The following is a 10,986-nucleotide window of genomic DNA, read 5'->3' on the forward strand; positions in this document are numbered from 1 at the left end:
AAGGGGAAGTAAATCGCTGGGAGAGGCGATTGCGCAGAGGGAGGCCAAGCCGCCTGATGGGCAGATGGCTGGATTGTTCCAAAAGTTTCCGGGCCGAAGGAGAAAACATGCCACTCTGCATCAGGAGGCTTAACCTCTGTCCTAGAATACCCTCTATGTGGATGACGATTACTCTAATGGCTTCACTGTGTGACTCTTTGTCTATGGGTGGCTTTTTAAATCCATTCCAGTTCACTTGTCTTGTCCCTCTACATAAATGCCCCAATTCCTGTCTGAGTTTTAGAGATGGCACCAAAAATAGTCTGTGACAAGCCTTGGGGTTAAACACCAAAACACAGCAAGAGTGGTTTGGGAAAGTTTGCAGACAGTGATCCTCTTTAATTTGATCTATAGCAATGGATGATGTGATTAGATGGATGCTTCCTGTTGTTTACCAATAATGGCTGTATTTATGATTGAGTTGTGTAAAGTTATATAAAAAAAGCCAGTAGGTTGCTCATCATAGCCTTTTCACGTTTAGTGGTTTCTAATTGTCACTATTGGTCTGACATTTCATATTCCTGATATTTCCTCCTTTCAACTGTTCTTACCATTTAAAGAGAGTTTGCCCCAAAAATGAAAATTGTCATCATTTACTCAACCTCATGTCATTTAAAATAGGCTTGTTCAAAAGCATAAGGAGTCGCATGCTCTCTAATCACTTTAATGTCATAGGCCGATCAGTTTGCACAGCGCCAGTGCATCTCGACGAAGCCTACTATCTTCTGTTATGTTCCATAGGAAAAAAAAAAGTCATACAGGTTTGGAACAACATGAGAGTGAGTAAATGACAGGATATTCTTTTTGGGGTATGAGTATGAGTTTTCAGTTGGAAAATATTGATGAGAAACATGGTCTTTTTGGCACTTGTACTGTAGCGTCTCACGAAAAGGGACATCTTTGGTTGCCAAAGTGCATTCTTTTCTTTTCCATTGTTTTAAATTTTTCAATTCCCAAACAATTTTTGAAATAAAGACTCCAAGCCAGATTTTAATGAAATCCAGGCAACTAAAGTCATATCACACCCTCAGCTTTGTGGTTCATGTCACGAAGGGTTACTACTTCAAAGAAACTAGGAGTCTGGAAGATTTTCTCTTTTTTATTATTTTAATTTCCTCAGACACACAAGATAAATGCACCGGTCATGAATCGTTTCCACTCAGACACATACTAAACTGAGTAACATAGACTATGTTTAGGTGATGTGAAGAGAATGGCACACTTTTTGGTCTGTAATTCAGATTTAAAGGCATAGTTCACCCATTTACTCACCTTCATGTCATTTCAAACCTGTATAAGATTTTCCTTTATGTGGAACACGATAGAAGATAAAAACATTTTTTGTTAGAAAGGAAGTAATGCGTGTTTGGAATGACGAGAGGATGAGAAAATGATGAGAGAATTTTACCTTTTGGGTGATCTATCCCTTTAATAAGCTGATGCAAAGCAAAACCACAGCTGATAAACTGACAAAGTCGTCTTCCCCATCTTTAATTAGACACTTTACTGAATCCATATCTGTTTAATGGCAAATCTACATTCATGTCGCTAAAGCGTTTATGCAAATATGATAACGATAAACAAAAACAATGGCTTCCACTTTGGAGGCCGGCCATTTCTGAACCCCTCGCTCCCTCACATGCTTATTATGGGCCACACGGCTGGGAATAATTGGAGCCGTGGAAGCAGCAGCCAGATAAGTTTTGAGTGAACAAGGGCAGGGAGTCACGCTACGGGGACGCAAGTGTGCCAACAATCTGCCATGTTTTTTTCTCTTACTCTAACCAAGGAAAAGACCGAGTTTGTTTTCACATCCGTTCTCCCACGTGTCTCGCTTCTTCAATGTCAAGCATGTCTGGGGCTGAGTTTATGCTCTGCTGCACTCCAAAACATCTGTACCATTCTGCTGGCTATTATATTGATTTGTTTTGAGCACAATGAGTATTCCAAGGCTATGACTGTACTATGACAAAGCTGGCTATTTTCAATACAGAAATGTTTTGTTGACATGCAATAAAAACAATACACGCATACTATCAGGATAAAGTGAATACAGAGGAAAATCTGTTGACCAGTCTGAGGCTTGCTTACAGATTGCCCTCCAAGATAACAGTTTTTAGATCAGCAGGACAGCTCACAGCGAACACTGTGTGGGACGCATTGCGGCGCTCCACCAGTGCTGCCACAGCCTCCCCCAAATCCAAGTGGTTCAGGTACCCGGGGGCCATTCGGTCTGGGGCCGCCACGCCCGTATTGATTTTCACCTGTTGGAAGATTATGAAGACAGGCATCATAGAGGAAATACTTTCATGACATTTAATTAAGCACATCTACTGTGAGTCTACATGTCATGACCGGAATTTAACCCCATGAACTTGTGTTTTGGTGAGTGTGATGAGATTTTTAGGCAGCACATAGCAGACACACCTGGTTGAGTTTGCATGGCACCTCTGGGTATTCCTCACGCAGAACCTGACAGAACGCCAGAGCACTTGCTGCCCCTACGGTCAGGAACCCTGTGCCAGGCATCAGCACTTTCTCTCCAGCCCCTCCTGTACAACAGAGATTGCATCTATATAAGCAGGGTGCATAATTTACTAATCTTTTAATCTGCCTGATGATTTTTTCCTCAAAATCTGCTTCCTAAAAATACACTCTAAAAAATGCTGGGTTGTTTCAACCCATATTTGGGTCAAATATGTACAAACCCCAAAAAAATGCATTTAAAAATTTAACCCAATGGTTGGGTTTGACCATTTTTGACCCAAACTTGGGTTGAAACAACCCAGCATTTTTTAGAGTGTAGGTTCCAAAACATCTTTTTAGTGAACGGCTCTTAAAGGAACCATTTTTTTCTTCGTTTTCTTAGTATTTTTTTAATAATCACTGTAAAGAATCTGTTGTGCACTAAGTTCTAGAAAAGAAAAAAAAAAGAAAGAAAACTAAGAAAAAATGGTTCCTTTAAAGGGATAGTTCCCCCAAAAATGGAAATTCTGTCATCATTTACTCACCCTCAAGTAGTTCCAACCCAAAGCATATCTCGCCCCCCATTTACTACCATAGTATGAAAAATAAGTACTATGGTAGTCAATGGGGGGCGAGATCTGTTTGGTTACTGACTTTCTTCCAAATAGCTTCCTTTGTGTTCAGCGCAACAAAGAAATTCATACATATTTGGAACTACTTGATTGTGAGTAAATGATGACAGAATTTTCATTTTTGGGTGAACTATCCCTTTAAGAGCTGTTCTCAAAAAAAGATGTTCAAAAACATTTTGGAACTTAATATATGGAATATATATATGCTTGCATTGTTGCAGCTCCTATGAACAATGATGAATTTGCTGAAATATAAATTCAGACTTTATTTATACTAATTTATGTATGAATGTTTTCAAATAGATTTAAAAGTAAGCTCAAGATTATTTTCCACTTTCACTAAATATATGTTTTGGAGGGGAACAATAACCTACCTGTGATAAACGTGTAGGTGCAGTTAGGATCATCTCTCACCAGGGGAAAGAATGCTTTCCAAGACACAAAAGTGCTGAAAAGCAGAGTCTCAATAACCTGGTGATTAGAGAAGCAGAGTTTTGACCAATGAAATTATGGTGGATCATTTGGAAAAGAAGCAGACCCAAAAATGTGAATCGTTAAATGTATGTCATATGAGCAAGTATAAACAGTGAAAGTAAATGCTGCTCTCTTTATTTGAATCTCACCCAGTGCAGTTCTTTGAGGGGTTGGGTGTGTGGTGGACCACCCTGCCACCAGCTGAAGCCCAGAGAGGACACCACATCTGTAATCTTTCCCACAGACTTAAGCAAGGCCTGTTTCACCTCCTCCACTCCTTCTTCTGAGCCTTATAGATTAGGTGATTAGTTTTAATCAGTCACAAACAATCCAAAATCAATGAGACCTCAAAATGACTAGAGTTGCAAAGATAACACAAAAACTACAAAGGGGGAAGATAGGCTATACTTACCAACATTCCCCACTAAAGTGGTCAGGTTACTTTTTGTGCTAGGTGAAACAAACCCTTTGAGTTTCTCCAACTTGCTGTTGTCTCTGGAGATCACAGCAACTTTGAAACCTAAATATGTGTTTGCATAGTTACCACACATTCAGTTTGAAACTTAAAAATTCAATTTATGCGAGGAAATGTGTTTTTACCATTTAAAATAAAAGAAATATATATATTTTTTAACTGGCTTAGATTTACAGAATCAGAATTGAAGATCATTCCTAATTTTAATCTAATAGGGTTATGAGTATTTGATATATTTTCCTAATCATAACTGCACTGGAAACAAAGCAATAAATTAAAAAATATCAAAACAGTGTGGGCAAATGAGTTTGTCTCATTTGATTCTTTTGTAGTAAATCTGTTCCTTTATATAGAAGCCTTTTAAAATGAATAACTGATCTACAAATCATTTGTATTCACTTCTAATAGATAGGTGTTACAGGCAGACATAAATTAAAGCACGGTCCATTTGTAATATAATATAATATAATATAATATAATATAATATAATATAATATAATATAATATAATATAATATAATATAATATAATATAATTTTTGTTGCTATAAATAATTATTAATATTTCATATATATTTTCATTTTTTTATTTTTAAATAAAGATAATGCTTACTACTATATATATATATATATATATATATATATATATATATATATATATATATATATATATATATATATATATATATATATATATATATATATATATAAAGATTAAACACTTAATGTGCTCTTACCTCTGTCCAGGAGAGCTTTCACTATCCCGGAGCCGACAGTTCCTGCTCCACCGAGAGCTAAAACCACCCTGTCCTCGTTTGACATCGCGCACACAACTGCTGCAGCAGTGCAGACGTCTGAGATTGATTATGGTTTATGGGGTTCATGTCTCCTGCTGCTCAAGATCTTTAAATCTAACCGCAGCAGCAATGCCACGCCCCTTTCAGAATGACACTCCCACCAAATTATTCATTCATGTATCCTTTATCACAATTAACTTGGTTTCAAATAAACGATTTCTTTTTTAGGAAAATTATAAATGTTACGAATGAAAAACAAATTATACTAGCCTACAGTGAATAACAGTAATATCAGTAGACAACAAGGTTCCAATAATTAATTTTTAAAAGTGTGATAAAGTCAGAACTAATATTGCCAACAGTTTCCAGTTTAGATAATAGCGCCCTCTTGTGAACAATCACTGGTGTGTTTAAATAAATCACTAAACTAAATAATCATTGCAAACTGCACACAAGTGTGAAGATGTGTAAATTATTTTGGTATTTTAATCCAAAAAAAAAAAAAAAAAAATTAGAAGAGCCTATTACATTTGGAAAAGGGATCCCAAAATTTAAATGGAATACTTTCATTACTTTTAATTACTGTAATTGTTAGTTAAATACAGTTTTAATTATATTTATTTTATACGCATTTATTTATTTATTTATTTATTTTATTTTTATTTGTTTTAATCTTAAAACACTCCAACTTTCACGTGAGCCCAATACGGAAGTGATGTAAAAAAGTTTCTCCGCCGAGAAGCACTGACGCTTTTCAAGGCAGTTTGTTTTGGACGCTCAACGTCGATCAGGTAACAAATCTAGTTTATATCATTCGCAACAGTCCAATGTGAACGGCGTTAGTGTGTCACGAGCTTTGTTGATTTCAATTTAATAGCCTAAGTTAGTTGAAAAAATGTCAGTGGCGGTTTTGGTATGGAAAGGCAGCAAGATACACAATATTTAAACGTTTTAGCGTAGTTTATGCTATTTATTGTTTAACAAATGTGCTATACATTGAATATAATTTTAAAAATCTGAATTTAATAAGTATTATATAGATATCTGGCCGAATTGTGTTCCATCTTCACTTTCACTTTAGTCTGTTGATTTAGGAGGAATATCATACATGTTTTTAATAGTGTTAAATGTCCACATATATTCAGCAATCGCCGGTTAGATTGACTTGGTTCTGGATAATTAATCTATATAGATAATACCGTGTTTTATATAGTTAAATATTAAAAAAAACGTCATCCGCGGTATTTATGACGTCATTAAGTGTAACTCTGAATAGAAACTTCTTATATTGTTGTTAGTATTATACTAAATTTTGATATGTAAGTCATTATTGTCATGTTTATTGATTGTCAATAATAAAAAAAAATCTTATATTGTGTCTTCTTTACAGGATGAATTCTTTTGCTCTTAAAAAGACAGAGAATGGTCTTATCAATAGGTACCAGACTAACTTGGAGAGACGAATTGAGAAGGGGGATCAAAGTTTGGTATGCAGGGATGAGGGACTGTGTAAGGAAGTGGAGGTGCTCCTTTGCAATAACGATGCCCAGAAGATGCATAATCTACATGGACTAGATTCACTGACAGTGATGGAAAAATCTCTCCATGCATTTCCTTCTAAAACTGGCCAAATGGGGCTTGAGAAACTATCCAAGGCCTTTGAAGTGTTGGAGCTCGCTGCGTTAAACCTCTACGTCTTCCCCTGGAGAAGAGAGTACAGACTGGTGAAGGTATGCGGCAATACTGGTGTTGCACCCACAGGACTAGATTTTTATATTGTCTGAATGACATTTTGTTTTTCACTATCTTAATATAGTCTCTTCCCTCTCACAGATGTTTTCAGGTATGTTCACCCACTTGATCAAACCTGCACTGACCCTTCCGCAGGCTAAAGAGCTGTTTGGATTGCTTGGGTACCAGCCTTCAAGCTCTAATGAAGATGAAGAGTTGGTGCTGAACTCCAAACTAGTTCCTGCTGATTTCTTACTCAGTCTAGCATGTGGTTTCTTCACTGCCCGGATGGAATGCCAGCTGCTACTTTCCGCCTTGGGCTCTGCGCACAGAGGTGTGGAGTGGGTTCTTCAGCTAGTTAAAGAGAGGCAGGCAGGCCACAGTCTTCAGGTAGCATTAGAGAACACCAAGAGAAAGTCAGAGGTTGCTAGTGCTTCTGATGCCATCCCAACAAGTGGCTTGGACACTGAGCTGGATCTGTACACAGAGCAGGCAGACGTGACTTCTCACGTGACATCCACTACTTTTTCACCACCACACTCTTCTTATATGCAACCAAAAGAGATCGGCCAAAGCAAGTCTTTACAGAAAGAGCCCTTCCAGTCAGACATGAGGAATAATGAGGATGTAAGGCAGGGAAGATCAATCAGCAATCCAGGTCCAATGGAAAACTTGGGTAAAGATCAATCAAAAGGTGATGCCCAGAGACAAGCAGCAGTAAACGTGATGTGCAGCTGTATCACTCCAGGTTCATTGTTTATATACCAGTGTGAGGACTGTGAAGATGTTCACAGTACACAATGTAGCCATTATAAAGAGTGCCTTATCGAAGGGCATACTTTAGCACTGTGCCCATACAAAGCTGAGGACCTTTATTTAACAGAAGACCAGCTTAGAATGGCAAAGGAAAAAGATTCCCTGAAGACACATCATTGTATGGTCAGTTCTACTTCTGATTCATTTTTGGTTTGCCATGACTGCCAGGTAATCCATGACCACGACTGTAAAAATATTAAAATATGTGGTTTAAAACACAACGTGCAGCCTACAGGAAAATTACAGCCCCCTCAAGGAGAAAGAGTGAATGCTAAAAAGAGGCACAAATGTCTTTCTTCTGGGGCTCAAGTAGATGTAATCTGCCACACCTGTAACAACTCCCACGATGTCCTTTGTAAAGATTGGCAAAACTGCATTGGGAATGCCCATCATATGCAGTTCTCCCAGAGAACAGGTGATTCAGAAACACCTTGTGCACCAATACCATTTCACAATGATTGCTTGACAGCTCCACAGCCTTTGCCTGAAATTGTATGCCTCACTTGTAAAGCCTTTCATTTCTCAGGGTGTCCTGATGGACGGCATTGCTCTCAAAAACACAAAACAAAAGATATTGGAACTACATGCATCACTTGCTTCGGTTCTGAACTTGACACCTTATGCAGGTATTGTGGTACCCTGTATTGCAAACGGTGTTGCTTTAAAAATGCCATGTTGTGTCAGTGTGGAAAGCCTTTCATCTCCTCTTCCTCTGTATAACATCTATGCACCAGTATTGACTATGTGTGGTTGAAGGCTGTTTTTAATCTACACATTAAGCCTGTTGTTATTTTGCTAATTGCACAATTAATCTGAAATACTGGGGGATAAAAACATGACAATCTTGCAGTCTTGATAAGAGCCATATATTACAGAAAAGTTACAAAGTTCACTTTAGAGTTAGCCATCACTTACAAATGTATATGTCTTACAATAACACAACTCATAAATGTATATTATTGTGTGATGGCCAGTCCAATATTTGATTCTTTGTAGATTAAACTCTTAATGTATTCCATTATTTGTTTGATATATTTTGGGAAAATATGGTTTTGGGTCTTTTTAGCAAAATATCTAACCAATTATTATGTTGTTAACAGTAGTATACTATGCTGCCATATAATTATTAAATAAAACGCACATTTGTTTTTGTGATTGTTTAATGGAATATAAAAATAAAGGGAATGAAAGAGAATTCTGCTTGTAATTTTTATTTAAAAGATCAAAATAAATCCTAAACATTATTATAATATATAAAAGAAATCCTAGTAATGAAGATGGTGTTTTAATCTGCATATTCATATACTATCCGCAAAGGAAAAGTGTATGGAAGTAAGATAATGCCAAATGTTTTTGAAATAAAAAGCTTGTTGAATTGCACTTTTTGAAAAAAATATGCATTACATTAGCTGTGCTTGCATTTAGATGCACTGTATTTTTAAGGCTTGCATTTTTATGGGATGAAATTCAACACAATCGTATATTTAAGCTGTGAATATTTCAATTAAAAACATTTCACACACATTTTCATTATTAAAAATTCAATAATTCATATTCACCTTTCAAATTTCACTTCCAAAATATTCATTCTGTTTAAAAATACAACCTATAAAATTCGACTAGCAATTTTCAGTCCATTTTATTTCGCTTTACAAATTCGCTTCCACAAATTCAGTGGTTCAAATTCGGCAGAAAATTCAACATTTCACATCCGGGAACTGCAGGAAGAGCAGTAGAGTGCCGATGCATCATCTCTATCTGCTGTTAGTCTGCTTCACCAGCAGGTGCCGCTAGCGGCTGTTTAGGAAGACCAAAGCAACGCTAGTAAATCATCATTCATTCATAAAAACGGATTTACATAATTAGAGCAAGCATAAGTGAATATGTGATGATTATCAGGGCCAGTATAAATGCAGAAACGCTGATAAAGACACAAAAACTGCATTTATGTTTAATTCAGTGTATTTACGCTTACTTTCCCAGTGTAGCTACAGCTTTCTGTACAGTGAACAAGATAACGTTATTGCCCGATGCTGGTGTACAGATCAAACGTTAAATCTGAGATAGACATATATTTCTCTCTGTTGTTTAGTTCCCTTAACTTTATATCGCGGCGCTGTGTTGTAATACTAGGGCTTCCCTCATCCGTCTTAGGATTGCCCTGCCATCAGGACATATAAACTCTTAACACAGCTTAATGGACTCGTACAGTGATATAAAAGACCAAACTCGCACCTCATTTGTGATGTAGGTTAGACTATATAGGCTCCAAGAAAGCAGATACTGGCATAAAGTTGATTTGACGCTGAACGTTTGATTATGATACTCGCAAATTTAGGGACCGTCTCTAAAGTTGCGAGATTCTGTATTCACGTTTCTACCTTCAATTGCATTTAAAGAGAATGACTTAGTCACAAAACCAACTGTAAATTGTTCATCTAGCTGTCAGGTATAATGCAAACCTTTTAGATTTTTGATGTTTATTATAATAAAAGGTAACACTTTATATTAAGTAGTTGATATGAACGAACAATGAACTGCACTTCTACAGCACTTACTAATCTTTGTTAATTCCAGCATTTACTAATACATTACTAAAACCAAGAGTTGTATTTGTCAACTTTAGTTAATGCATAGTGAAGTAACATGAACAATGAACTGCTGTATTTTTATTAATGTTAACAAAGATTAACAAATACAACAACAAATGTGTTGCTCATGGATAGTTCACATTAGTTAATACATTATGAACCTTACTGTAAAGTGTTTCCAAATAAACTGTCAAGTAATATATAAAGATTGCTATGTATTTCACTACTGTATTGGATAATACAAAAAAATGCCATAACTTAAAGCTCAATAGCATATGATGAGAATGATTTAGTCACCAAAACTACCTGTGAAGTGTTCATCTATAGGTGCCAGGTCGAAGAGCGATGCACCCTTCTCTCTCTCTCTCTCTCTCTCTCTCTCTCTCTCTCTCTCTCTCTCTCTCTCTCTCACACACACACACACACACACACATATTCAAACACACTCAACTCAAAGTACATGCACATATACTTTTTCTTTTTTTTACACATTCATCACACAATTAGTTCTACTTAGTTAATTTTATTTCTAAATTTTATTTAAAATTTGTATAAGCAGGATAATCTATGATCAGGTAAAATAAAAAATGAACAAAGTAAAAAAAAAATAGTGTGATGAACGTGTAAAATAAATAAATAAATAAATAAATAAATAGTATATATATATATATGCATGTACTTTGAGTGAGGTGTGTTTGAATATGTATATGTGCATGTGTGTCTACAAGAGTTTGGTAGAAGGTAGAAACGTGAATACCAAATGTCGTAACTTTAGAGACGGTCCCTAAATTTGCGAGTGTCATAATCAAACGTTCAGCGTCAAATCAACTTTATGCCAGTATCTGCTTTCTTGGAGCCTATATAGTCTAACCTACATCACAAATGAGGTGCGAGTTTGGTCTTTTATATCACTGTACGAGTCCATTAAGCTGTGTTAAGAGTTTATATGTCCTGATGGCAGGGCAAT

At 36.3% G+C, this 10,986-nt stretch overlaps 2 protein-coding genes across 2 annotated transcripts; one reads left to right on the plus strand and one right to left on the minus strand.

Moving 5' to 3' along the window:
* Positions 1–1,167: 1,167 nt before the first annotated feature.
* si:dkey-238o13.4 (uncharacterized protein LOC560780 homolog) lies at positions 1,168–4,948 on the minus strand. The gene is made up of 6 exons (XM_067389221.1): positions 4,822–4,948; positions 4,024–4,131; positions 3,761–3,900; positions 3,512–3,608; positions 2,467–2,591; positions 1,168–2,303 (listed from the first exon to the last, which is right to left on the minus strand). The coding sequence occupies exons 1-6, from the start codon at positions 4,904–4,906 to the stop codon at positions 2,127–2,129; spliced, it is 732 nt and encodes a 243-aa protein (XP_067245322.1). The 5' UTR covers positions 4,907–4,948; the 3' UTR covers positions 1,168–2,126.
* Positions 4,949–5,595: 647 nt separating this feature from the next.
* On the plus strand, positions 5,596–8,617 carry spata2l (spermatogenesis associated 2-like). Its single transcript, XM_067389222.1, has 3 exons — positions 5,596–5,672; positions 6,272–6,611; positions 6,715–8,617. The coding sequence occupies exons 2-3, from the start codon at positions 6,273–6,275 to the stop codon at positions 8,146–8,148; spliced, it is 1,773 nt and encodes a 590-aa protein (XP_067245323.1). The 5' UTR covers positions 5,596–5,672; position 6,272; the 3' UTR covers positions 8,149–8,617.
* The last annotated feature ends 2,369 nt before the right edge of the window (positions 8,618–10,986 follow it).

Source organism: Chanodichthys erythropterus, chromosome 7, assembly GCF_024489055.1.
Source record: "Chanodichthys erythropterus isolate Z2021 chromosome 7, ASM2448905v1, whole genome shotgun sequence".
NCBI classification, from domain to species: Eukaryota; Metazoa; Chordata; class Actinopteri; order Cypriniformes; family Xenocyprididae; genus Chanodichthys; species Chanodichthys erythropterus.